Consider the following 27,714-nt stretch of genomic DNA (forward strand, 5'->3'; position numbering starts at 1 on the left):
GACTTAGAGAGAGGGAAGTATATGAAGTATCATGTAAAGCCTCTGTCCTAGGGAGTTTTTAGCGCTGCCAGCTAGTTTTGGAACGCACCACGTAGTTGGCAATCAGGACTGGTAATCCACAGGTAATTAGCTAATAAATTCCCCATGGAACATTTCTGTGCAATTTGGACAATTTGTTCCGTCGTCTGCTCAGAACGTCTAACGCTTAAGAGCGCCAGAGAGCGCCGAGCCACCCACCGACACTGCAATTTTATGAACTACGAAACAAATACAAAAGTTGTTTATTTTCACGGCTTCGATCTTTTTCAACCACTAAACACTGCTAAACAATTTGATTAAGCCATGTGCTTTAGTTCTAGTGAAATCGCTGAGAATAGAGTTTTGATAATGTAATAAAACGAGTGAAGATGTTTACGAATCCCAGTTAAAACTCTCAGTGACATTTATACTATACTGTTGTGATTTCTCAGCACATCTTAAAATCCCAATGGAGTTTAGCAGGATATCTTCAATAAAACAGGAATCCGATGAAGATATCGACGATGACGATCATTCCGTTAGCACATTGCTATTGCCGATTCCTCAGATGCATGACAATGATTTCATTGCCAGTGATGAACAAGACAATGAATTCCTTCGCCTCACTTCCATGGTATCATTTCTCTCATAATTACCTATTCATACTCGAATGGGATACTAAATCTCGCAGACGATAGTATTCAAATTGTGCATGTCACTTTTTTAGGTAAGAGAGGTATATTCTTCGCACCTTTATAAATCTTTGTACGCAAATTACCTAGTATGCTGCGAAACGAAGCATACTCCTATCTCTCAACCAGATTTAAAAAAGTGCGCCGGACAGATGGAACTTAACGCTGTTAGAGCTTCTTTGGAAGCTTCGTTGTACAGACAAGCAATGCTTAAAATGGTAATGTTTTTTTAAACTGTAAGCACACTCTGTTTCTTGCCTACTCGAGACGATGCATTAATCCCAAGTATCTTAATTTATGTCCATTCTTCATGTAGAAAAATAGAATGCAGCAATGCTTATTCAAATTCTTTTTATCTTAATTTTAGAGCGCTTATAGTCCAGGCAACGATGGATTTTAAGGACAAATAAGCCGTACCATCGGAATCAAAAGTTAGGAAAATAGACGAGACTGTTGAAAAAACTGTGATCAATATTATTTATGCCAATGATGGTAAACACATATGTAATAACATTCCTATTATTTACTAGACTTGGACCTAAGCAAAATCGAATAACACAAGCTGAGATACTAACTTTCGATTCACATAGTACATGACTTATTTGTCCGTAATGATACAATTATCCGTAGCAATGTGAAAATTTGAAATCTGTGGACTATAAATTATCATTTTCATTTACATAGTCACTGCGTGTTTTAAGGTGACTCTACCAGTACCACTTTCCCATCACAATTTATAAAATATGTGCAACTACTAATTAGCATTAGTTAGTTAATATTACCAAGTTCAAACATAATTCCATAAATCCATAAATTTTTCGTGACTTTTTTAGCAGTGATAGAAACACATAAAAACAAAGAAACCATAATATTACTTATTGATTCCCGAAATGATGTAAAATATATAACAAAAAGATTTATTTTTTCATTGAATCTCTCTGAAGCTTTTAAGCATATTCAAAAATATTCTTGAAATCGTGAATGCGCAAACGCTTCTCTATAGATTTCCACACACTTCTGTTTCATACATTTATGTGAATAAAGCTAGAGCACTGCAATAATTGCTATAAAAAACACTTTGATTTTCAATCGTAATTCCAACCAATTTTATATATTCATGAAGCCACGAATTACAGCTTTTAGATTTAGAGAAAACTTTTTTTAAGTTGTCTTAGAATCAATTTCTCATATCTTGCACTACAACTTCTATCGCGTTTGAGTGAAAGTAATGAGTCAACAGTTAACACCATCTATTTCCTGATAGGAAGTGATCAAATTTCAACGCTCAAACAACAAATGTACCCGATATTAACGAAATTGGTATTGAACAATTATTGCAACTAATTTAAAAGGGCATTGATATTAAAATGCTCGATTAGATTTCAGATGTAAAGGGGCACACGACTGTGAAGAAAGTGCATAACAAATTGAACCTCTTTTTAAAAGCGCCGCAAAAATATATCGACATTGGTGTTCAAACAGACGAAGTATTGCATATAGAAAAGAGTCGAACTCCAGACACAACAACTCCTTTAACCATCAAGGACCCCCATGTTCAAATTTCATCAGTAACGTCGAACTACGATGAGTCCATAGTCACAGTTGTTAGTCCACCAATAGAAATGAGAAAATGCAGTTTAGACGAGAGAGTATCGTTGATTCTGAAGTCGGAAGTTGACATTCAGGACGAAAGCACCATTGTAAAATTTGAAAATGACACGGAGGAGGTATCTGAGTCTGAAGCAACAGACTGTAACTTGGATTTAAAATCTGGCGACATATTCAAGTCTATAAAAGACTTTGCATGCCTGCAGACCGGCAGCTCTGAGCAGGTGCACAACGACGTTGAAGCAATTTTTGGCGACGAGAACACAGTCGACATTGCTCAAGCGCAGAACGATAACGATTCGCAAGACTCGATTCTGCAACACATGGAAGATATGTTCTGTGAGAGCAACGACAGCACCGATCTGATGGCACTGATAGAGAAGCACTCCGGAATTTCCAAAGCCAATATTGACATGGAAATCTGCAAAATGTGTCCTGAAATCAATGCTCCAAAGCTTATCACTACACCTGTTGCTAAAAGAAAAGATAATACTGGTGAATCATCAGAAGTACATGCAAACAAGAGAAAACTCAGCTTTTCGAGTTATAAAAAAATGAAGAAGCGAGGCAGGGGTGAAGAATGTGCCTCTCCAAAGGCAGAAGAGACTGCAGACGAAAAGAAAAAACGGAAAGCGAGCGGCGTTTGGCTGGTTGAACGGATTCATCAAGTCTCAAAGTTGAAGGCAAAAATGATGGAGATTTCGACCAGCAATTATCGCAGACACGGCAGAATAAAAGCAAAGTTTTTAGAACTCTTTGGCGAATCTGACGACGAAGATATGATGCCTGATTCGCCGATTTGTATTGAGGAACATTTAAATGCTTGTAAGGAACGCATCGCTCCTTGGGTTGTCAAGCATTTAATGCCTTTTTATAAAAAAAAACGGATCACAGATAGGAAATTATTCAAAACCGTTGCCAAACACGTTGCTGATATGCTTATCATTGAAAATACATTTCCTGGTAAGTTTTCTTTCTTCCAGTATTACACTTCATATGATTAAAATTGCTCGTTTGCATTGGGTTTTTTTTTTTTGCAAATTTCGAAGGTTTTTGTTTCTGTTTTGATGTAACAAATTTGTTTTGAAATGGAGTGAAACGCAGGATTTTATTTTATTGAAATTGTAAACATTACGCGAACAAGAGGAATTTCCTGATCTTGACGATGAATGTCAAACTGTCTGAATGAAACTTAGGGAAAGAGATAGAACGTATAAAAAGTCTCCTGCAATGTCATTTGGTCTTATAAACACAAATGAAACAATATTTCTACTATGTAATAGAATTGAATTTCAGAAAATTCGAGTAAAAAAAGCTGATATATCAAATATTTTTCAAACTGTTTCATAATTACAATTATTTATTAGGTTAAAAAATTATAAATTAGATTAAAGTCTGGTATTTCTGCTCCAATTCCGAAGTTCCTGGGCGCATTTTCCTCACCAACCAGACCTCTACAAATTGTCTAAAGAACATTCAAGAAATTTTACAGTATGATCTAGTTATAACCCGCTAATTTGATTGTTGTCAAACATCTGTTATGTACCATAACTAATTTTTTCCGGTCCACTCTAGTTAACTATTTGCAAAATAATTTCTGGGCTACCCTGGAAATTGCTATCGTAAAAAAATAAGCCCTGAAACGTTAATATGGGATGAAAAACACAAAGGTTTGATTATTTTCAACGTTCTAACTATGAAACTTATTCTCAAATTGTTTTTATCACAACTTGCATTATTCGAATTTGCTGAGAATCATTGCCATGGAATAAGAGGCATGTTCTTTCAACGGTATTCTTCGTCATCGACGCAAATAACATTGCTGTAGAATTTTCCAATAGTTCTTTCACTTTTCCCACTTTTAAAATTTATTTACAGGTCTCATCTAATGCTTATTAATTTTTCTACATTTTGCAGAAGAAAGCGATGTGAATAAACACGTACAGAAATACTTCAAGAATAAGAAGACGATAAAAACGAAACCAGACATATTTATATGAGGAATAAGCGTTCATGAATATTCCACCACGATTTTCTTTGTTACACTGGATTGTACCAAATTAGCTTGTGTATCACTTACGAGAAAATAAGTGCGGTATCACTGAAGATGCGAAATTGGACTGAAGAAAATATGTAAGGCAACTAGATAAATACTTATAATTAAAAACTAACATACACGGAATATTGTTATATCATGTAAATATATGAATAGACTAACGAAAATAATCTGTTTAGGACTTCCGTGTTTTTCGATAACCTGTATAATGAATAGTTATATCAATATACAAAGTAGGAATTTGCAAGATTACCTTCACGCCGATGAAAACCGTTGCGCTATCGATTTCGTGAACACTTATTAATTATTGCATTTTTATTAATAACTAAAATGTTCGTTCGTAAATCAAAGCCCCAATTGAAGCTCAAGTTAAAGAACTCTGTAAGTTTATTACATGTATATAATAAAAATGTGTTTACGTAACAACAAATAATATAAAAATTTACATGTTCATAATAGATGTACACATATTGAATTGTTATACTTCCATTTACAGAAAACATTAAATTCGAAAAAACAACGGTAATAATATTAACAACATATTGATACTGAATTTAACGTATATTAGCATATTCCTATAATGACAAGGGCAAGTATTTATTTATTTATTTGTTAATTTATCTCGACATGTTTTTGTCGCAGGCCAATGATTTTCGGCCGCTATATTTAAATAGCTAAGTTAATTGTAAAACCGAGCTTTGATCACTGGGTGATCCGACTATTAATTTTTCAAGTATCTTGAGAGTATTCAAATGCCGCCTGTTGGAATGTTTAGTCTAATAATAAACTGTGCATACTATAAGTGAATAACGAGGCTGTTTTTTTTTATTTACTGCAGAATATGCGTATATATAGATTAAAAATTTTAGAGAGACAATTTCCTGTAACCAATTATTATCTTTACACATAAATTAATCTCTCGCATAATCGGAGGCACGTAAAATCTCAGAGAAAATTTCGTGTGAAAAACCAGAGAAAATATTTCCTAAATCAATAAAAAAATATTTCCGTAAAATTTAAGTAATTATAATTTACATTGTATAAACCTCAATGATTACAATTTAGAAAAATCGAGTTTCGAACCGTTGCAGGAGAATAACAAATATTTATAAAGCCTAGCTAAACGCCTAAATTTGAACAACAATAGTAATAATAATAGTAATAATAATAGTAAGACTCTTACAGCCGAAATTCCAAGGTATTAAATTTTTCTGTGATAAAAGGATAGTGGCAATTGAATCGAACTAAATTTATCTCAATTGCACTGTCGCGACTTCTTCCAAACTAGTAATATTGAATTACTCTACAGCAATCCGATCATCGAATACTTGTTCCATTCAGACAATATACGTTCCAAAAATGTCTACACCGATGAATTCAGTTAAGTTTCAATTTACATTCTCCTAGGATTATTATCATTGAAGAAGAACAAAAAGAGGCCATGAAACTTAAACAATTTAAACAATTGTTAGTGATTTCTTATTTGTCTTTGTTCATCTTTCTAAGAATTAAGGGGAGGGTACACCCGTCAATTCGTGTATATGGTGGAAAAGTCCGATCGGGATGGTGATTTTTTTCAGCTACTTCTTTTCATGCTGTATGCAACGCAGGAAACCGCTGAAAAATAACTCCGATATTCCGACAATTTTTACCAGTTTTATTTTTCAGCGGTTTTCTGCGTTACATTTGGCGTGAAAAGCAGTGGTCAAAAAAATCACCAGACCGATCGGATTTTTCCATCACATACATGAATTCACAGATGTACTGCTCTTAATCTAAATCAAGCGTTTGTGGTAAGTATCCCTGTGTTGTCTACATACATATTCTTTACCATGAGTTAGGATCCGTATTACTAATACCAAAAAGAAAAGTACCGAACTCGAAATTAGTGTTATAACTACAAGCGAGCGTTATCATATATATATAATTCTTATCTATTAGCATAACAGCGATAACATTTATGTACAAGTACGAATGGCCAGTTAATTATACTATACACCCATCTTTGTCTGCAAACTATATTATAAAGGTATTATTATCAACATAATTATAATATATGTATATGTTTTTCATATATAATATTATATATATATATTTTATAGGTGAATAAAATTATTCAAGTTGTAAATATGTATAATAATGATATTGTATCTTATAATGTTGTGCCACACAGCAAAAAAAATAATGTTCTTTCAGGTCACTAGCTCTGTGGTGAGAGGAGGAAATAGTTTTTTATTGGGAAATCTCGTGCACAATAATGTCAAACTATTATACATGTATATTAAGTTATACAGAGGAACGTTTTAAATTAAACATATTATACTGTTCTATATGTTTTCAGCTAAAAATTGTTCTGAAACAATCTGAAATTGAAATTTTTGCAATGAAATTTCACTGAAATCTGGCGATTCGTTATGAAAATTCCCAATTTAGAACTTTTTCGAGAGTATCTCAAGAAATTTCACTGAAGTTTTCAGGATTTTCATCCCGTTTTTCAACACAAGGATTTCAAATAATGTCGGATTTCAAAAAAATGAAGTATATAAATAAAAATGTTTCAGGGCTGCAAGTATACCTATAATTCTGATTAAAGATAAATAAATTCAAAGGATTGTTCCTGCGCCAAAAGAAGATAGATTTGGTGTAAAACTTTTGATTATTAAATCGACTTAAGCACTCGCTTGGAAAAATATGACGAATAGGAAATATATGAGCAATATCGCTCTGCCTTGTAGCCTGACATTCATCACAGCATTTTACTCGATAGTTCTGTACTTGAAATCCTGGATATCCGTATTGCAACATCACTAGCTGACTTTACATGCAGAAGAATGATTTTAAGGAATATGTATTGTTTCCGTTTAACTCATAGCCAGTAGGCATCAATGTGACCAATTGGAATCAGGTTTAATCTGATTCACCATTACTTATTTCATTTTGATAAATTTAATATTCAACATTTTTTTCTCACCTAGAACCATAAATTTTAAATAAATGTACGCCATTCAAATCGGTTCGATATCACAATGCTAATCAGATTCACAGTGTCACGTGAAATATAGTTCGTTACATATATAATTGTAGTATTTCACAGTGTGATAGGGCGTCGTTATACTAATAAGGTTTTTGTACCGTCTTATAACGAGACCGTACTGTATACCCTGACAAAATTATTTATGAATTCTCTGCACATTGGCAAGCTCAAATCACAAAAAAATTATATTTTCGAATCAAAAGTCTGGTGAGAATTTCATAAAACGAATTTCCACAGTGCATAGCATACCATGTGTTAGTATACATGTGTACAGAAGATGTCTTCAGTGATGTTCAACACCAGTGAAATATTTTATTTTTCCGATAATTCGCGTCTTTTGCAATTGTTTTGGATATAAATACGGTTACAGGTCATACTGAGAATCTCGAGAGAAGAATGAATTCCGCCTTATTGTGCCAGTTACAAAAGTAGATCGTGACTTATTCCTGGAAACTTTCATTTGCTAAGATAAAAACGTGCATAATTCAAGTATTTGTTATATTAACTAGCAGGTGCACGTGATTGTGCTATTTGTAGAATTTCATTAGAACGTCAGCATCTGATTAAAGCGACTATCGATATTTTTAATCATTGGTATAACGTTTAGATTTTCTCAACATCAACGGAATAATTTCAACAATACATCTCTGCTCGATATGATTGTCATATTTGAATTTCAATATCATAATTTTAATATTGTAGCGAAAATTTTTCAGATCGTGATCGGAATTGGATATTAGAAGATGCAGTCACTGCTTGAGCTTAATTAGCTGGTTTCGAATGCACCTTTAGCAGTTTTAGTACAGTGCATTCATCCACCGATTAGATGAATACGCTTCTGTTGTCTTGTCAAGCATTTGATGCAACACCTAATAATGGTAATCACTCCGTTGCTGATCCTCATCTGTTACTGTATAAAAATGGCACATCGAAATTAGAATGGTTTGTTTAGAGGTAACTTTTTTTTTTTTTTTGCTTCCACTTAAAAAACTTATTACATGAAGTTTGGTTTGCGTATTTTTTTTTTTGGTCGTCTGAGCTTAGGACCGGTTTTTGTTTTGTTTTCTTCTCAACTTAACCGATAATGTGAAATTAAATATTATATTACTTCCTATTATTTAGTAAAAAAATTTTGATTCAAATTACTTTGGGGGTTACGAGTTGTCTAATGTCCTCGAAAAAAGTAACATCTTTTTTGAATGGTTTCATAAAAAAAAAATTTATTTCTCGCCCAAGGATATCTCTTAAATCAACTTGATAAAATTTTAAAAAGTCGTTATCAGAGCTTGAAGTTTTCTCATTCAAATAACAATTGGAAAAGATGTAATTTTTTTATGATATTGTTTCCATGCAGCCGCATTTCTTGATACAGATCTGATCTCAAAAGCATCTGGTAGAGAATTTTTATTGTGAAGTCAACAGTTTAGCCACTAAAGATGGTTAAAGATGAATTTCTGTATATAATTGAATTTCGAGTCTTGTAAATTTCGAACCGTTGGAGCTAAGGATTTTGCTTAATGGACCCTTCTGTAGAGGATTTAATTTTCTACAAGATGCTTTCAGGATCAAGTCCATATCATTAAATGTAGGTGAGTGGTAACAATTGAACCAAAGTTCATCTTCCTTGTGTTATTCAAATATCAAAATTTCGAATTCTAAGAGTGAACTTTAAAAATCCTTCCGCCAGGATTTTCTACTTCCGCTTCAAAGTAAGTTTTTCAAGTAAAGCAAATAAAAAAAAAAAAAAATGATACTTCAAAACGAAATACTTTATTTGAAAGATATTAAAATTAAACCGCGAACTCACCACTCCTTTGTTTCCAACGATCTGCTGTTCCATAAATTCAGAAGATACTGTATGATGAAAATCACGGCTATTACAATACCAGTGTCCAACAAATTCCTCGACATCCTTGTTTCCGACGCGTTTGCCTTTTGTTCCCTTTGTTTGATAGCTAGTTGCTCTACGATATGCTGAATTCTGTTTAGCTTTTCCCCGTTATCAAGTAATCGCGAATCCATCTCTTTTATAACGTCAATTATTCTGCAACAAAAAAAGTATTGAATTTTGATGTTTAATAATCTAGACTAAAGTCATTTTCATTCCATTGCAACGTTTTTCAAATTCCTAACATTTTTTTGATATGAATGAATGTGAATGATGTGACGAAACATTTTTCTGAAACAAAATGAGAACCTTGAAAATTTATCTGAAATTTCCCAAAGAACTCTAAAATATTTGGTGAGTCTTTTTAAAATGGTCAAACAATTTTAGAAAAATTGACTATTATCTGGAGTGTAACTTGGAATTTAAAAATAACGAAGCAAAATCTAGACGTTTCAGAGTAAAATACTGAAATATTTTGAATGAATCGCAGAATCGAGGCACATTTATTTTGAAAAATGTTCAATTTTAGAATAATCAAGCAAAATTATGATTAGAAATCTTCTCTAACTGTATTGTCCTGCGACTCTGTTTGTTAGATAAGCGTTAGCTTATTATAAATAAGTTTTTTGGTGTTGGATAATGATGGTCGTACTTAGCGGTAGATCGTCGCCTTTTGCCTACTGACTGACTAGAATCAGAGTGGAACTCGGCAGAGGAGCTGCCTGAATCATGGGCCGCTTCAGCGAGTGGCATGTTGTTCGTCAATTGCCTTTTTGAAGACTTCAATACCGACAAAGACGATCTAGACTCGGCTTGCAGCAGTGGCATCTGCAATTTTAGTTTATTAAGCTGATTATCATTATAAGTAGAATTGTATAAAGGTAAAATGTAAGTTACGAATCTGATTTCGTTTAACATGGTTTAACTGTGGACTTAAATCATGTCTGAATAAAAATAGGGGAAAGTAAGTTCATTGGAATAAGGGTAAAAAAACAATGGCAGAATATTTATGTCTGCGGAACCAAGATCCAATGACAAGTAATACTTGGAAAACAGGATTTTCAAATCCCATAAAAAATTTTACCACAGGACAATGTCTCTAATTTCGTATTGGTCAAGTTTAAATTACTTATTGCTGTTAACAATGTGGAAATTTACGTGGTTTATGTGCCTCAAATATTGACTTTACAAGAAAGATTTGAATAACAATTTCTAGACAATTCGATTCTCAATATATCTTTGATACAAAGTTTGTAGCTTGAATAATTCACAAGTTATAATACTTCAAAATCAATTTTATAAAAAAGTTCATCTTTAATTCCACTTCGGTGACTAACAATAAGCTATTGACTTTAAAAAAATTCACTAGGCAATATTGTGAAGACATTAATTCTCTACAAAATTCCGTCAGGATCAGTCCACATTATTTAGTGTGGTCGAGTGGTTACAATTTCCAAAAAATGACATCTTTTCCGTGTTATTTAAGAGGGAAAATTGAGAGTTCCAAAAACGACGTTTTGAAATTGGATTTATGAGCTATCTTTTCGCGGGGATTTTACTTTAGCTATGTACAAGTTTTTCAGGTGCGAGCAAAGAATAAAATGTTGCTTTGAAACGAAACACCCTAATATCCATGTTTAACAGGTGACTTGAGTTTGCAGGTATATTTTGAAGAGCGCTTGAAAAATCGATTGATTAACGTGTAACTTACCTGGAGAGATTGTAAAAATATATGTAACTAAAATAAGTTATTTAGTTTGAAAACAAGAGAACATAGTCAATTTAACGCGAACGAGAAGAATGATTACATTTATTACATATATTGACACCATTTACAATCCATCCAGGCTAATTAATCTACTATACAGGTACAGCATAATAACTTATACGTCAAGCTAGCAGGTGATTAATTATCTGTGATAATACGACGGAATTGGGAAAGTTGAGTTAAGACAACTTTACTTATTCTTAGAGAAAATTCTCTGGCATATAGATAACGTCTTTGAATAGGATGTGGTTGCAGATCTTTGGGAACGCTGTACCTGAGTTTGCGGCTCAACTGAAATGATGCTACCGGTCCGCATTATTGGCGTTTTATGCTTTGTTTTTGTCCGGACGACGTAGTCATATTCGTATTGAACCACGTCATTTCGGGGATCCCAAGGACGGAGATCAGCGTGGCGGTACATCCAATTACCTGAGATTATATCCTGTTGACAGAAATGGGATTACTATTTTTTAAATAGTACGGAAGAAGTAAGCGAGTGAGTTCAAGAAACACAGTGTGGTGGAAAACGGTATATTCCTAACTATTTTTTATAAAACAATTATACCCGATGGAACACCTCAAAAAGTACAAGAGAGGCGTATACAAGTAAACGGCTGAAAAACTGGGTGAGCTTTACCAATTTATAACTCAGCAACCAATAATTCACTTCAATTGGGGTTTGTTTTATCCAGTAGCATATAGACTAGGTTTCACTGGAATCTTTTTTTAAGAGATTCAATTAAAATGAAGTATTATAATTGACAATAACGTGATTTTTCCAAAATTAAAATGAAAAAATCATAGTTCAATGCTTGTTTTTAGGGTAAGTGAAATTAAAATTTCATTCAAAAATTACTTGGCCACCAATTTCAATGACGAATAGATGAAAAAAATATTCCAGAGTTTGTGTACAATAATTTAGGAGATCTTTTAAGAAAAAGTTGCGAAACATTGAAAAAGTTGCTACTAATCCTGAAATTTCTTTAATAATTCTGTACTGGTATCAGATTAGTGCTTAGAAAATCCCTATCAACTTTTGAAAGTTTTTGAATTACGTAAGAAGTGATCACAATCATTTAAATAACTCGGAAACTATTGGACAGAACAAATCCAAAATCCAATCAGTTCTCAGCGAAGGTGGACCCCATCGATTGAAACTAAAATCACCTAAATTTGTTCGATTAAATTTTCGTTGGTTGAAACAGTCAATGATGACCAGATGCAATTCACGGAGAATGATGCTTTTATTGATCTCGACGTTTCGGCAGGACCCGGCATGCCATCATCAGGTTTCTTAAAATTTTTAAAAATTGACAAAGTTTACAATTAGAACTTTCAATTAAAATTATTATACATAAATGCCACTATTAAATAACATAAATGCAAATATAAGATAACATAGCAAAAAAGGGGGGATATGTGACCAGACATGTAAAATGCTTAAAATACGTAACGCATTACCACCAAAAATATATTTTCAACCAAAGGTGCACAAAAAAGATCATCCACTTAGATCGATTGTCTCAAACATAAACTCACCCGCATGCGGGGTGCTGCCGAAACCTCGAAATTAATAAAAGCATCATTCTCTGTGAATTGTATCTTGTCATCATTGACTGTTTCAACCAACGAAAATTTAATCATACAATAAACACAGTCGCGAACTTCAGACTCAACCAAAATCTGTTCATTCATTCTCAAGATATCATTGGATAAAGAATTGATCACACACAGGCATAGCATCCGTTGGCTGAAAGTGATTCTCTAGACCTCAAACCGTACAGATCAAATAAAAACTCCTTTAAATTTTCAGGATGCTTATAATGACTATTCTTTTTTTTCGCTCTGGAAAAGAGAAAAATAGGAGGTTCATAATAACAGTTTATACGAATTTTAACGAATTTGTTAGAATCTTCAAGAATTTTGTGAACCGAAACAAAATTTAGAAACGTCTTTACACTACGGCGAACTGTAAAAAATTGTATTCAAAACAGCACATAAAGTATATTCTTTTAGGAAATGCAAAGGAAAGTGAATCAGTGATCAGCAATCGGAAGATTTTAATAAAATCATTGCTTAACAAACCTGTACAAAATATTTTGGAACCCATTCTAGACCTTGGAGTTTTCTTTCGCGTGCACGCTCTCGTTGAGCTTCTTCCAAAACAGTTTTGGCCTCTGTTGCAGCTACCTGATCATCGTTGTTAATTGCCTGAGTGACGGCTTGCCACAGATTCTCACTTTCCCAGTCCCCCTGTTGTTCTAACGGTACGGTGTATTTCTTCAATCTGTTCTTGCGGATCTCTGCCGTCGGGTTGAAAAAAACGCTCTCCGTCTGGGAAGAACAATATTACAAATAGACACCAATCGGCTACTGAAAAGTTACTTGCAAGAAGATAGATAAAAATTACAACTTCGCTGGATTTACTTCAGTTGCTGGTAGAAAAATTGTTCTGTTTTTTTTTAACAAAGCACTCCAATTTTTAAAAAAGTCTTGTAAATCGTGATAATTTCTCATTAAATTCTGATTACTTGTGACACGATTCGAATACTAACACAGATTTGTTGAAGATTTTCGGAAAATGTCTCAAATATTGACAAAGTTTTATAAACATTAGACATCAGTATCAACTTTTTCCGCAATATCTCCTGAATTTTTATACCTTATCAATTGATTTTCTTCAGAAATTTTTGTAAGAAGTTGAAATTTTAGTTTTGACCTTTCTGCGGAATTTGCCTTGGATTTCGATTTTTGGATTGCAATTCTGAAAACACGTGAACACTTCCTGTGAATTTTTGTATTAAATCGCAAAAAGTATTCAAATTACATAAGAGTAATGAGAATGAAATGTTCGAAAATCAAAGTTTACACCAAATTAATCAGGATTTACTGGATTTTGTTAGAAAAATACTTCGAAATATTTTTCCGGTATAGTTTAGCGATTGAAATAATCATTTCTAGATATTGTATAATTTTATATACAAGCCGTTTCACAATCAGTTCTTTTCTTGATTCTCCTCACAAAAACTACTCATTAAAACTTGCTGTAAATTTCGTATACAGTGGATTTGAAAAACTATTAAAAGTTTACCCCTGTCCGTTTGTCTGTGATGGTAATCTGTCCATCCCAGTAGCCTGAAATGGTTGCAAGCGTTTCCTTCCCAAGTCGAATCCTACCGACAACTTGATTCATGTGTTCCGCGCCACCCAGAAATGGCTGAAAGAAGAGAACGCACTTGTTGAATATTTGATCACAGCCATAAGCTAACAAGTTTTTAATTTTAAAAACTGCAGATTGATTTTCCATAGATTTTGACAGAAACACTACAAAACCCTCAATAATTCAGAGAGAATAATCTGGAGAAACAAATTTCCCTGCACCTTCAGTTTAAACTCTAGTTCCGTCTGATATCCCGTCTTCTCACAGTTGATGTTAATCTTTCCACCTAGCTCCATTGACAAAGTTCCCATCAAAATACCTTTGCAATGAGCATATGGGATAGTCATAGTGTAATCCTCTCCTCTTGGCAGCATTGTCAATACTGCCACACCGTCTAATACCGCCGATGTTGAATTGCCTAAGGACATCAAGTGAAAAGTTGTCATAATTCTAGTATTATCCAAAACATTTCTTTAGAGATATTAAATTAAACTTTTTTTAAATACTGAAAAGAAAATTTCTGAAACCATTCCAATGATTGGAATTATTCATCGTTTACTATCTATAAACCGTTTTCAGTAATGAAACAATATACCTATAACCATCATTCAATCATGCGTACCGTAGAATTTAGATTTGGCAATAATTGTAGCGCTAATGGTAAAGCCGTCTTGGCGATTAGTGACATAGAATCCAGAGATTGGAGGATGATGAGACAGCTGAAAAAAAAACACTTTATCTTATCCATTATTATTATCAAGTATCATAAGCTATGTAATATTAAGTATCAAGTATTGTCACCATCACATATCGCTGGTTTTCCAGATAAAATTTTTTTGCTAAAACATTGCTGAAAAATCAATTTGTACTGAAATTCTGAAAAATCTCAATGGGCCAATGTTTCAGAATATTACATAAATATCCCGTTTGAATTAAAATTCAAAGCAAGTACACTATAAGAAGTTTGGAGAAACAATGATCTTATCTGCTTATTTTGTAATTTTTAAATTGCCATTTATGATGAACCGATAATTCCTGAACTTTCATGAAATTTTTTGATCACTCTACAAATATTCTGGAAATTTTGTGGGGTTTTCATCGTATTTTAGAAAAAAAACTTACACGAGGATTACAAATTCGTTAATGATTCCTGTAATAATAACTTTTAGTAATCGATAGTCACAATTACAGGTAATACCTGTTCAGCAAGATAGAAAGTTCGTGATCCATTGGGGTGCTGCCAGTAGCAGCGATACGTCTCTCCTAGCAGTGGATTGTAGGGTTTTTTCAAGCCCTGGGGTTTCTTGTAAAATCCAGATAAATACCACTTTACAACACCTTTCATGCGTGTGAAAGCGTCATCTTCGAGTACAGCCCTAATTGGGAAAAAAGGTGTTCAATGATTCACAGGGAAAAGATTGAATAACAATAGTTTACAACTAGTGGAAACAATTAACCAACATATGAAGAAGCTGCGCAAGACTCAACGATTGGCGGTAAAAAGAATAAATTGAAAATTTTAAAATAAGTTGAAACGATAAAAGAATCTGCAACAAAGTGAGGCAAGACTGAATGATTCACATTTCGCAACTAAGATGCACTTACTTCGACAAAAGATCAGCGTGATAGTACGAGTCTGCCAGTTTTTCCAGAAATGATCTGGGCTCCAGAATGAATGTCGGCAGCACAACTTTGGAAAGGTCCATCCCAGGCCGGACCTGCTTCATCAGGAACCAAATAAGAGATTTTTGTTCATCTTGTAATTCTGCAACCACTTCGCCAGCCTGTTTTTGAAACATGATTTTATTTAACAAGAATTTTGTGATAAGAAGCAGGAGATGAAATGAAGAGTTCGAATATTTTTTTTAGAAACAGGAATATTCAATGCTAAGAAATTTGTTTTTAATGTAGTTTCTTACCACAATTACCTCAGGAAATGTCAAAAACTTGCAAATAAAAGAATGAATAGCTTGTACAGTCTCAAAGAAAAGAAAAGGAGAAATAACCATTTAAAAAATCCCCAGCATTGTTATTAGTGCCATTAATGGTAACCAACATGATAAACACCATTTACATCCTTAATACGTAATAGGAATGAATCTAAGTAAATTCGATAAGACAAGTTGTTATATGAACAATTTGAGAAAAACTGTTATGATTATAAAATTCAATATGATTGAATTCTGGTGCTTGTGACGCAATTTTAATGGTTCTGTACTTATTTTGTACATAATATAGATTATTAGATATCAGATGAAAAAATTCTGCAAACAGTCGTGTCCAGAGTGGATAAAATTGGAATTTTGAAAATATGGTACAACTATTACATCTATCTGTTACGACTATCCTCAAACATCTTTCGAAAAATTTGTGGGGATCTCGTCAGGGAGCAAAATGATCCCAAAACACTGGAGTTTGATTATTTGGAACATTTTAGTGACAAAACATGTGTTTTGGTATTCGTAGCTCGCAGTGCTTGCATGATTTTATTTCTTGATCGTTGAGGAAATGTGAGCGAAGCGTGTGTTTTCTCTTGTCAAAAAGAAGCTAATAATATTTCGTAATGAAAATAACAAAGTTTATGTGCCTGAACAACTCTTACCGATCCAAGAACTTCGTTCTCCACAACAGCGTAAGGTGTTTCATGAATTTGATCAGGTTCTTCTTCCTTGACAGATGGTTCCGACTCGCTGTCAGAGGCGCTGATTTCAGCATCTGCGACTACACCATTCTCCGGCTGGCTGACATCGTCAAGGTCTGTGTGTGAAGCGAATACAGGATCTAGCTTTACTACGTGTCGGGTCTCATACTCTAAGACGTGAACAGAAGGAATGGTCATGCGACGGGAAAAGGCGATTTGACTGGATCGAGAAATCGGCGACGGAGGAGCAGACAAGCCTTCGGCTGTGTCTGAGCCTTCCCTCGATATGGCTGATGTGGGATCTGTGGCAGGAGTCACGGGTCTAGCGTCCAGCTGTTTCTCCCAATAAGCTACGGCATGGTACAATTGCTGGAACATCGGCGTCGGAGATGGGCATAAGCTTTTTGGAATGTGCAGCATTTTGGGAGATAAGGGCTGGGGGCAAGACAGCAGGCGTCTTTGTGGTGTATTGGGTGAGGGAGGAGCATAATCCCGCAGAGTCACCAGTGGAGCGCGCAGAAATTGTTCTGAAGATTGCCGGCGAAGAGCAGCAATGCACGAACAACAGCCAGCGTTAGTGACTTTGCCTCAGAGTTGAACCGAAGGTCGGTTTTTCATTTCATTTCTTCCCTTTTTAGTACGCTACGAGTCTTGAAAATATCGAATGATGCCATCTGGTGGCAGAATATGTACTACAGGTTGTCGTATTCAATTTGAAAAGTCCCCGTATATCACATATTTCAGTCTTTACATACACAAACTATGAAAAGAGAAATGCAACCACTTGCACGGACCTCTCAGTCCTTTTATTTTCCTATTATGTATTTAGCTAAAACAGTGACCCAAGCCATCAGTTGATCGCACGGAGCAATGCCATATTGCTTTAGTCACATTTAATTATGTATCCTAATTCGTTCTCCCTTAATTTTCAGAACGTGTTGAAAGTTTGAAAAGGGGGTAAAGTTTATAATACGGCCCAAACTTATGTTTTCTTATTCAAAATTTCATAGTAAAATAGATGTATTTTAACTTGTCAGTCATGTTCAAAAAATTGAAATATCTCTAGTGAAATTTTTTGAGAAACTCTGACGAAAAATGATTTCAACAAATTAAATATTATGAGAAGAAAAACTTGGAAATTCCAAAACAAAAAGAAAAAACATAATCATTTCAAAGAAAATCATACGTGCTCTGAAAATTTTTGACGCATTCTGTGAATAATTAATCAGCCATTGAAGAGTAATTTACAGAATTTAAATGACGTTTTTCTGAAATATTGGATTTCAGAGATTCTCATCGAAAACTTTATACCAGGGATGGGAATGAGACATGTACTTGTACCGTTTCTCTTCATCCTGGTATCCATAACCAACATTACTACAGTTTCTGTATTCAGTTGACACCTAATTTTCAAGAAATAGTTGACAATCGCAGGAATAACACGAATTTCACAGAATCAATACAAAACACAAATACAAAATTCATTCAAGTTAAGTATTTTTAACCAATGAATTTGACCACAGTTTAGGAAAGGAAAAAAGCTAGATTGTTGAGCTCACCATGATCATTGAAGTGTTTTTCGTAGTCTGCTTCACTCCACTGAGTTTCATGAGTGGTTGTCGCATCATGTTGAGGTGATCGAGGAAGAACGCTACTAGAGCGAACGATAAGCGAAGAACATCGGAGAGAGAGCTCTAATGCATCGAGCCAACATTTGCCAGCAGCTTGAGAAGGTGCTCTGAAGATCAGATAAGACGTGGGAAGAGGCTGGACTACAGCACCTGAAAGAGGAATACTCAAAAGTTCTTTGCCTAACTCCTCTCATGACCGTACACCATGAACATCATTTCGAACTTCGACTCACCAAGAGCCTCTTTCTCAGGGCCTCGTGGCGCCCAGATCGATTGCTCCAGCGGATGGAACAGTTTGAAGCAAAACCCGTCTTTTTTACTCGGTCTCTCTATTACTTGACATATATTGAGTAGAATGGTTCCCACCCAGTTGTTACTCTGTAAAGTATTAAAAGCAAGTGCTTAATCCGGTTAGTAATTCGAATAATTTGAATACTACTGGACCGATCAGACCCAATATCTGATCAATTCGAAGTTGAGAATAGTCGCATCGGCTTTGACCAAAATCATTGAAATTCATTGATTCATTGTTGAAATATTACCAATTGAATTGAATCAAGACTAAAGAAATTGTATTACGCGATTAATTCAAATTTTTCGAATCCCTTATCATGAAGATACCTTTATCTTCGGATTCTTGTATAGCAGCAGCAATCCAGGTTTCAAAATGCACCACAACTTGGTCCAACTCTTGAGCGTGCCACGGACCTTGAGCCAGTCGCTCATGACAACAACAGTCGGATCTTTAAGGGAGCTGAGGAGTTCATTGGCGACTCTTTTTTTCTCCATCCGATAATTTTTCCTCTGTGCTTTGTAGGACTCTTTGCGAGTCAATTTGCCAGCATCGCCAGACTGGAAAATGATGCGTGCATAATTGAGCTATTGAAAGGGTTTTTGGACGCGCGACTCGACTCACCTTTTCTGACGAATTGTCAGCCAGCTTTGGACAACTTTCACCCATCGCTGCTGGACCTGAAAGCAGTGAAACAGTTTGAGCATTAAAAGCTGCGCTCTAATTTCCCGGAAATTTCAATAGTGATGAGTATTATTGCCGTTGATGACCAAGAAATGAAGCCGTAAACTTGCAGTAGGTAAGGCTTCTCGCGTACGTGTGATAGATTATTGGATTTTAACATATTGCTTGTCCGGTGGATGAAATTAAACTTGAGAACTGGGACAAGCAAATTTTGAACATCATATCTGGGAAGCAGTTTGTAAGCATGAATGAGGCCGACTTCCTTAATAAAATATTAGGAAATGAGCAAAGGATTGTTCAGAAAATTTCTAGCAATGTTTTTGGCGCTAATAATAGTGGGCACAAATAAAACATCATGTTTATTACGTGATAATAATGAATCTAAAAAAATTCAAATAATAGAAACTAAGATATTAATATATTGAGAACACGATTAATTAAGCTTGGGTGTTGTTTTATCCCATTCTAATATTCTTGGATTTATTTTTCTCACTGACTAAATCCTTACAAAATGTCTGCAAAACATTCAACAAATTTTACATCACTGTTTACATCATTTATATAAAGATTGTGAGTAAAAAACTTACAGAAATCTATATTTATTCACTCTGGGCACGACTGTAAACATTTATTAATGCGAGTTTTGGATTCATTTCTATCACGTAGCAGTAGGTATGTTGATTCATTTATATTCACAACCATTGGCACAAATAATACTCCTGGAGATTTTTGAAACCGTTTTTTCTCTTCTGCCAACTTTTGATTCAAAGAGTGGGGTTCATGAACCCTTAAGAAAAGAATTTGCAGCAAGAACCTTACACCAGATTTTCGTCACGGGTCATTTGAAACGAGGACTAACCAGAAAGATCTGGCAACTTTTTTTTTTTCAATTTTCTACTGATCGATACCATTCTCCTGATGTTCTTCACTGCCCTAGATTAATGTTCCGTCCAAAAACGTATTAACTCTCCACCAGAAAATGATTTGCCTTCAAAAAGACTATTTGATTTTCAAAATATAGCGCGCAAGTTGAAACGGTTTGCTATCCGATTTAAAAAAAAGTGTTCTTAATATGTAGGGAACACTTTTTTACGGAAACAAAAAACCAGAGGTGTCAGAACTTTAGGATTAGCTCACGTTCAAACGACCCGTTCCCTATAAAACTCAAAATTAGAGACACGTTTGAATAAACATTGATGAATAAAGTGTCTATGAGAAATGGTTGAGGGATATTTTTCATGATGGAGTTAAAACGGAACACTGTGGTGCCTAAGAAAGTTCAATTTTGTATTCATTTATTATAATCTTACTTGTTGTCGATGTGCGCAAATCAGGTGTGCTGTGAAATACATTTGAGAAACGTTTTGGAAATTTCATTTTTGAATTTGTATTACATTTATATTCATAAGCAATTTCAGCATTAGTGGTAAATAAGAAGTTGTGCACTACGGAAGTAAAAATATCGCACTGCTAACTGCTTTCAAATATATTATAAGAGATACAATATCTAATCATTCTCTAGCTGTTATCAGCTGTCCATCAGAGTGCTTCCCGTATTATGATTACACCGAAGAAAACCATTTTCAGAGTACATAATTCCGTTCATTGTTGCACGACCACGTTGTAGGGCAAGAAGTTCAAATGCCAAATCCGTAGCCGTGAACTTCAAACAGACCGTAAGTTGAAAATTTTTAATTATTCAAGCTTTCTCGAATTCGGCATTCGTTGAAAATAATATTCTATCGCGATGCGATGCCCAAATGGTGGCTGAAGTATAAAACTTGATAAATGTGTGTGTGTTTTTTACTCATAGCAAAGTTAGAAAATCCTAAAGGATGTCAAAAATCCAGAATGAAAATTGTTTTCGAAATAATCTGCATTTTTCATCGATTTTCACTGATTCAGATTGCGTTCTCAAGTGCTTTGAAAATTCATTGAAGAATTCAAATGGGTTTCGATGTTCAACAAAATGGAGGTAGTTTTTTGAAAATTAAACACATATTTACTCAAAAACCATCAAAGACCCAAATAAAAAATCGAAGAGGGTCTTCCTTCACAAATATTCTAGAAAGGTCACAGTTTTCACATTTCGACGTGTCACAGGATTCCCAATTTTTTCACAAGAAAGCAAAAGAATATTGACAATCAAAAATTCGGAAAGAAGGATTTCAAAAACGGTGCAAGATATCGAGAAAGAGATTTGTGTACTTTAGGTAATTTGTAATAACAAGAACTTGAGTTTTTTACTTTTGTTAAATGTCACTCATATTACTGAAATGTTGACTACAGCCACAAAGTGCGTTGATAGTTGATAAAAAGAATTCCAGTCACTCCTTGTTAGAAACACATTGTGGTAACGGTTTGATTTTGAAACAATGATAAAGCGTAAAATGTACATATATTTATAGAACGAGAAGGCAATTTTATATTCTCATTGTTAGTAATAGAATATTTGAATAAATCATTTGCACAGGGAAAAAATAAATAAAACATTATACGCTGAGTCAGAGGTCACCTGCAGGCTTTGAGTGTAGAGCACACACACACATTCATATATATTATATATATATATATATATATATATATGTAGGTATACCGGAGGCATCTATCATTTAACCGAGTAGTTACAATCAATACACGACAAATGTGAGAAGCTAGACCATTTCAATCGACTTGAAAATTAAGAATTTAACGTTCTACCATGCAAATTTTAAATTACACAAACCATATATGACCATTAGGTGCCAAAGTAAATGAATATACAATATTCATAGCTTTTGTGGACATATTTTTTTGCATTATTATTATTATTATTATTTACTGGGTAATTACACGCATTATCAACGAAAAATGTTCAGTTTTGTTAGAGAATTGATGAAAAGCTGCGATGCAAATGTTTGTAAAATAACAGGTGAGGAATGAAAAAAAACGAGAAAAGATTTTTCAATGGTAATTTAGAGCAGACCAATTGAGAAAACTAGATGATTGATTCTATGACGGTCAGACAGAATATTGTTCACTTTTGTTCGGACATTAGGTGTGATCTTAAACACGTTGTCTATAAATTTATTTCATTACCGTTTCCATCATGGCTATCAGTTTAGCCATTTGGGCCAGAAATCTAATTTTCTAACCAGGCTGATCTTATTAAAACTCATTTCTTAGCAGTCTAACAAATAGTATTTTATTAATGACAAGACGATATGTAAATTCAAAATTGTGTTCCATTACTCGGTTTGGATAAATTAGGGATATGCGAAGATCAAGTTGTCATACGGTAATCTCAGATTCTGATATAATGTTTCGACGATGGAGTAAGCACAAGAAGAAAAAAAAACGATCAAGACATGTGTGGATAATTCAGCTGATATAAATTTGAACAGGTGGTGTTCATAATTGCTGCTAACTTTGATCATTCACAAGCATACCGAATCGTGATCGTTTCTAGTATGTACAACAGGTATTCACACGCTCAGTACCAGTTACGAATAGTTGAAGGATGTTCGGAGCAGGTGCTAATAGGAATTTGACCTAGTAGTTAAGCACAAATAGTGGTCAATGAGAAAGTGAAAACCGTCTCAAAGTATACGTAACAGATAAAATATTCATTTCGCTACTATCACACCATCCATTTGGCTCTTTTGCAATAACGAATTAAATTTACTTTCCATCATTGGTGAAAAATTATTTTCAGAAGTTGTCAGGAATTTCTACGAATACTGAAAATTTGTTCTGGAAAATATCTGACAAATTCTAATCATTTCCAGAAGTTTTGCAGAAAACGAAGTTCTGAAAAAATATTGAGTTCTTTCTGGAAATTCTTAAAAATTTGTTAAAATCCGAAATTATTAGAATGAACTTAAATCTTTTCAAAAATAATACGGTATATCTGACAAATTTCGAAAAACAGGTTGTGAGAGTTATCCAATAATTTTTATCACCGAAGCACTGCGAAGACTTTGTATAAATTTTTGTATAAATATTACCTGTTGAGGATGGTGGAGCACAAGTAGAAATAATTGTACTTGTCGAGAGTGATTCTAATGACGGTAGTTTTGGCAGCGGTGTTGATCCAGCTTGAACACCGCCTTGTCGAGGTTGTCTATCATCTCCGGCCGCTATGATTCAATTTTAATAAACCCAAGTTATCTTGTTGGTCTTTTAAAAATTACGTCACGCTAATCATTTTACCGTCAATAATTCTCCCACTTCAATTGAAATGTCGTATTTTATACTCTTCATGTCCCTGTGCGGTAATTACAAATAATGTTCACTGTTTTAATTGAGAAAGAAGCTCGTGTAACGATCGAGAGAAACAAACACTCTGTACGATTGCTGAAGAGGCACTATACTCATAAAAAGTCTGGAGTCGGACTGACTACTTCATTGATGTCAAGTTATGTTCTTATGCATTAAATAACAGTTAGAGAAAGGCGCTATAGGCGTCGTTAAATTATTTTTCAAACAGCTCATGAAACATACATTTAACAATTCAACGCTTCCGCTCTGCGGTACTCTTCTTGACGCATATATTTTCACCAATACAAGCGCCACGTAATTGATTTGCATGATTTTAACTCTAATCGAAAGGCATCTAATATAATTATATAAAATTTTTTCTACGGTCAGTGAACGCTTACTAACGACAGCTGTAACCACCTTACCAGGTTGAAAATATTAAACATCAATTTGGAGAGGCATTTCTTTAAATACACATGCAAATGTAACAAGCAATGTACAAATACACAAATCACACAGTTCTTTATTATAATCGAGAGATCAGCAGAAATAACGAAAAATGTAACTGTTCGCTTTCGAATTTTGATCGCATAAAACGTCCTCTGTTCCACTGAGACACCTACTCTGAATAGTTTAATACCTGAAAGACCAAAATCGAAAAACTGTTCAAATTTATATTGTATTTTTCTCAACTTTGTAACTTGGATGATTTGAATTACTGAGGTTTTATCAAGTCACTAGGTTGAATAAAAAATTCTACACTATCGTAAATATCGAGATGCGTGTACCTATTTAATTTTTCTGTCCTTTGACCACCATTTGGGCTACAAAAATCGTCCAAAGTTGAATCGTAAGCAAGAAAACCATTACGAAGTTATTGAAAGAACCTATTTGAATATCCATTCTTGCAACATTTCGCACGGTCTGCAGATTCAAGGATTAACAGTTGTAACAGTAGTTGCACAAAAATATCTCTATCCAAGTGTTCCATTGCTAAAACTGTTCCATCGAAAGAAAAAATGAAATACAACGAGCGAAGGAAGTTTTCTACTACAAATTCAGTAACCGTGTGAAATCTTGTGTGCCATGCATTGGACATGAAAAAATATGATTATTGTGAATCTAAATGCATGCAAGGTTTAAAAACACCAAATTCAAAGTGATTAGGAGTGCAAATAAACGAGAATATAAAATTATATAGACCATAAGATTCAAGACTCATAACTTTGCACCGTTTGAGATACGAATTCTTGTTTACCGGACACTTCTTTAGAGAATTTAATTCTCTACAAAATCCTCCCAGGATCGAGCCCACGTCATCAAATGTGACTGAGTAGCAACAATTTGAAAAGAAGACTACATCTTACACATGTTATTTAATTGAAAAATCTTCCAACTCCAAAGAGCGATCTTTTAAAATTATGTTATTGAAATATACTTCGCCGGGGATTTTTTTCATAAAACAAGTTTATCAGGTGGAAGTGAGAAAATAAAACGTTGCTTCCAGTCGTAACACCCTGATACTCATGTCTATATATACGTAACACAAGTGCTCCAAACTACATATTTTATGAAGAAAGAAGCAAATCGACAATAAATTTCAGAAATATGATTCAAAACACAAGAGTTGAAAATGTTTTTAAATCAGATGGTAAAAGGTACAGGAATACGCTTGATGTATTAACTATTGTGGCCTGCTTCTAAAACATTGACCAACTCTGTTACAAGGAATTTTGAATTCTCTCAATTTTATCCAGTTAATACGAGTTATTTGTACTTTGGCGTTGTATCCTTGAAAATCACTTTATCTGCTGACAGCATTCAAATCTTTCTCAGATATATAGGAGATGCTAGAAATCTGCTCTTATATTTGAATAACTCATAATAAATTCTCTATTACGTATGAATAACAAGCCAAATAAAATTGCTCAGTGAATAAGCAGCTATTGAGAGATATGTGTTATTCAAAGGGTAGTTAGAGCAACGGTTAGGAGTTATAAGCAACATGTGACATTAGACCTGTCCTTAAGAAGTGCAAAATCGAATTTTAACGGTCTTACCCCCCAAATTGGTTCGAAATAATTAAAAAAAAAATGTCCGAATTTTTAAAAAAATTTCCCTCTATGTTTACCCACGACTAGGAAGCCTGACTTTTTCACATAAGAAAAGCATTGGTTTTTCGGGATTTTTAATCGCTTTTTTACCGCTGCCGTAATTATCAGCTAAAAAATCGCAAATTCTCAGAAAATGTTGACAGTTATGTTACCTTTTTGCAAAATTTTGTTAAAAATTCGATTTTGCCCTTCTTAAAGACAGGTCTAATGTAACATTGTAGGAAAATAAATTTGGCTCTCAACTCTGCACATTTAATTTGGGAGATTTTGAAGCTGCAAGATTTGAAGCAGGTTAATTTGGCCTCGGAGTTTCGATAAATAAGACAGTGGAAAGGTAACAAAATCACTAGTAATATTGATTGCTATGAATTATACTAAGTACATCGATGATTGAATAATACATCAGAGCTATATATGAATTTATCATGACAACCTTGGTTGAGAAATGCTTCTGTATATTTGAAAAAAAAAAGAAGAAATTCTGCTCAAGTTTTAGCAAATTCTTATTATTTTCACAAGGTTCGAACGTTTTCAAAATTATCAGGTACCGGCAGAGTGTTTTACAAAATTTTCAGGTACATAGCAGAGTTTTTGTAATGCTCCAGAAATTTTTAAAAGATAAGTATCTCTTTCAAAATTCTCCTCTACAATCTCAGATGTATTTTTATTATCAATCGATTTTTTTTCGTTGAAAGATGTTTTAATTTTACTGACTAAAAAATTGATACTGAATTTTCACTTCTGTATTGAAAACCAGAAATCATTTACAAAACCTTGTACCATATCCGTAAGTGTTTAAATGTGTAAGTAACCAGACTAATATCCGAGACTCTTGTCAAAAGTTTTCAGGTACAATTGTTTAGAAATATACAAAAACATTTTTCCACCAAGGAGTGCCGATTGCAATTGGCCTGCAGAATCCTGTCATGTTCTATTTGTGCTTGGGCGTTTAATGACAACAATCTATCACTTGTATAAATATACAAACATTTCAGGTAACATTAAAAACCGTGCATCTACTTATCAAAAATGAGATACGATTTGCAGATGAAACATTCAAGAGGCACGCGAAGCGAGACATATTTTTAATTTAGTGTTTGATATCTACGACGAAACTTGCATTGAATTCGCTTCGTAAGAAGTTGAGCTACAGTATCAAGCACTTCAAGTATTGTTATACGATGTAACAAAGACCGCAATTGAATGAATGCCGACCATTGAATCCGAAAAACTCTAAAATATTTGTTTGACAAGTAGTTCTAAATCTTCCGAATCAAATGACTTTTTTGTTCAATTAAATGACGCAAATGGTATGAAATTCAACTTCAACTATTAACAGGAATTACTTTCTCAACCGTTGAATTTTTATCCATGCGTGTTAAGATAGGAATAGATGTAACACGTATATGTAAGTAGATGAAATAAGATGGCGATAACATTTGTCTCTAAAGGGAATTAAACATTTTTCAAATAGACAACATAGAATACCACCAATTACTGTTTAAATCGCACTTATAATACTCACGACTGCTAAGCGAACGACTGACGTTAGGTGGGGTCATAGTTTTGAATGGCTCAGAAGGATTTCCTACTGAGACAGAATAAGATTCAGATTGTGTTCGACGTTCTCCACCAGGCACCATGATTGGTTGTGAACTCATTTTTTTATTACTGCAATATAATAAAAACAAACATATACATACATACATTTTTGTGCTGTTAGTTCAATTTAACGAATACACATTAGAGATGTAAATACATCCAATTTGATCCGCTGATGTGAATAACTATTGCATGTAATATTTGAAATCATGCAGAACATGGTAGTTAGCAGTAATAACTACTGGAGAGTCGAGTAATGACAAGCAGAATATGACCCAGTCATTTTT

The 27,714-nt window shown here is 34.0% G+C and overlaps 3 protein-coding genes across 10 annotated transcripts in view; 2 read left to right on the forward strand and 1 right to left on the reverse strand.

Moving 5' to 3' along the window:
* Nucleotides 1–5,993, forward strand: LOC124176878. 3 transcript variants are annotated; one of them, XM_046558699.1, is made up of 5 exons: nucleotides 1–122; nucleotides 471–652; nucleotides 746–928; nucleotides 2,090–3,281; nucleotides 4,236–5,993. In XM_046558699.1, exons 2-5 carry the CDS (start codon nucleotides 488–490, stop codon nucleotides 4,316–4,318), a joined length of 1,623 nt encoding a protein of 540 aa, XP_046414655.1. In that variant the 5' UTR covers nucleotides 1–122; nucleotides 471–487; the 3' UTR covers nucleotides 4,319–5,993. The 3 variants fall into 3 exon arrangements, with proteins under 3 accessions (XP_046414655.1, XP_046414654.1, XP_046414653.1); XM_046558698.1 differs by lacking the exon at nucleotides 1–122 and adding an exon at nucleotides 182–389; XM_046558697.1 differs by lacking the exon at nucleotides 1–122 and having other exon boundaries at nucleotides 182–652.
* The window catches only part of LOC124176877 (oxysterol-binding protein-related protein 8), a 25,410-nt gene continuing 2,427 nt past the window's right edge, over nucleotides 4,732–27,714 (reverse strand). Inside the window, exons 2-18 of one of the 6 annotated variants that reach the window (XM_046558691.1) lie at nucleotides 27,351–27,496; nucleotides 23,459–23,590; nucleotides 19,413–19,468; nucleotides 19,118–19,348; nucleotides 18,730–18,874; nucleotides 18,425–18,646; nucleotides 16,827–16,981; nucleotides 15,830–16,008; nucleotides 15,423–15,600; nucleotides 14,847–14,943; nucleotides 14,446–14,642; nucleotides 14,156–14,281; nucleotides 13,150–13,398; nucleotides 11,339–11,506; nucleotides 9,949–10,124; nucleotides 9,216–9,452; nucleotides 4,732–8,312 (exon numbers count right to left, since the gene is read on the reverse strand). In XM_046558691.1, coding sequence (XP_046414647.1) covers nucleotide 8,312; nucleotides 9,216–9,452; nucleotides 9,949–10,124; nucleotides 11,339–11,506; nucleotides 13,150–13,398; nucleotides 14,156–14,281; nucleotides 14,446–14,642; nucleotides 14,847–14,943; nucleotides 15,423–15,600; nucleotides 15,830–16,008; nucleotides 16,827–16,981; nucleotides 18,425–18,646; nucleotides 18,730–18,874; nucleotides 19,118–19,348; nucleotides 19,413–19,468; nucleotides 23,459–23,590; nucleotides 27,351–27,486 — 2,685 coding nt within the window. In that variant the 5' untranslated portion in view covers nucleotides 27,487–27,496 and the 3' untranslated portion in view covers nucleotides 4,732–8,311. Of the gene's footprint in view, nucleotides 8,319–9,215; nucleotides 9,453–9,948; nucleotides 10,125–11,258; nucleotides 11,507–13,149; nucleotides 13,399–14,155; nucleotides 14,282–14,445; nucleotides 14,643–14,846; nucleotides 14,944–15,422; nucleotides 15,601–15,829; nucleotides 16,009–16,826; nucleotides 16,982–18,424; nucleotides 18,647–18,729; nucleotides 18,875–19,117; nucleotides 19,349–19,412; nucleotides 19,469–23,458; nucleotides 23,591–27,350; nucleotides 27,497–27,714 lie in introns of those variants that run through there. The other 5 variants (XM_046558690.1, XM_046558692.1, XM_046558693.1 and 2 more) reach the window with 5 other exon arrangements.
* The window catches only part of LOC124176879, a 12,841-nt gene continuing 6,188 nt past the window's right edge, over nucleotides 21,062–27,714 (forward strand). Inside the window, exon 1 of the mRNA XM_046558701.1 lies at nucleotides 21,062–21,148. The gene's annotated coding sequence lies outside the window, so the exon portion shown is untranslated. The remainder of the gene's footprint in view (nucleotides 21,149–27,714) is intronic.

This window comes from Neodiprion fabricii, chromosome 2 (assembly GCF_021155785.1).
Source record: "Neodiprion fabricii isolate iyNeoFabr1 chromosome 2, iyNeoFabr1.1, whole genome shotgun sequence".
Classification (NCBI taxonomy): Eukaryota; Metazoa; Arthropoda; class Insecta; order Hymenoptera; family Diprionidae; genus Neodiprion; species Neodiprion fabricii.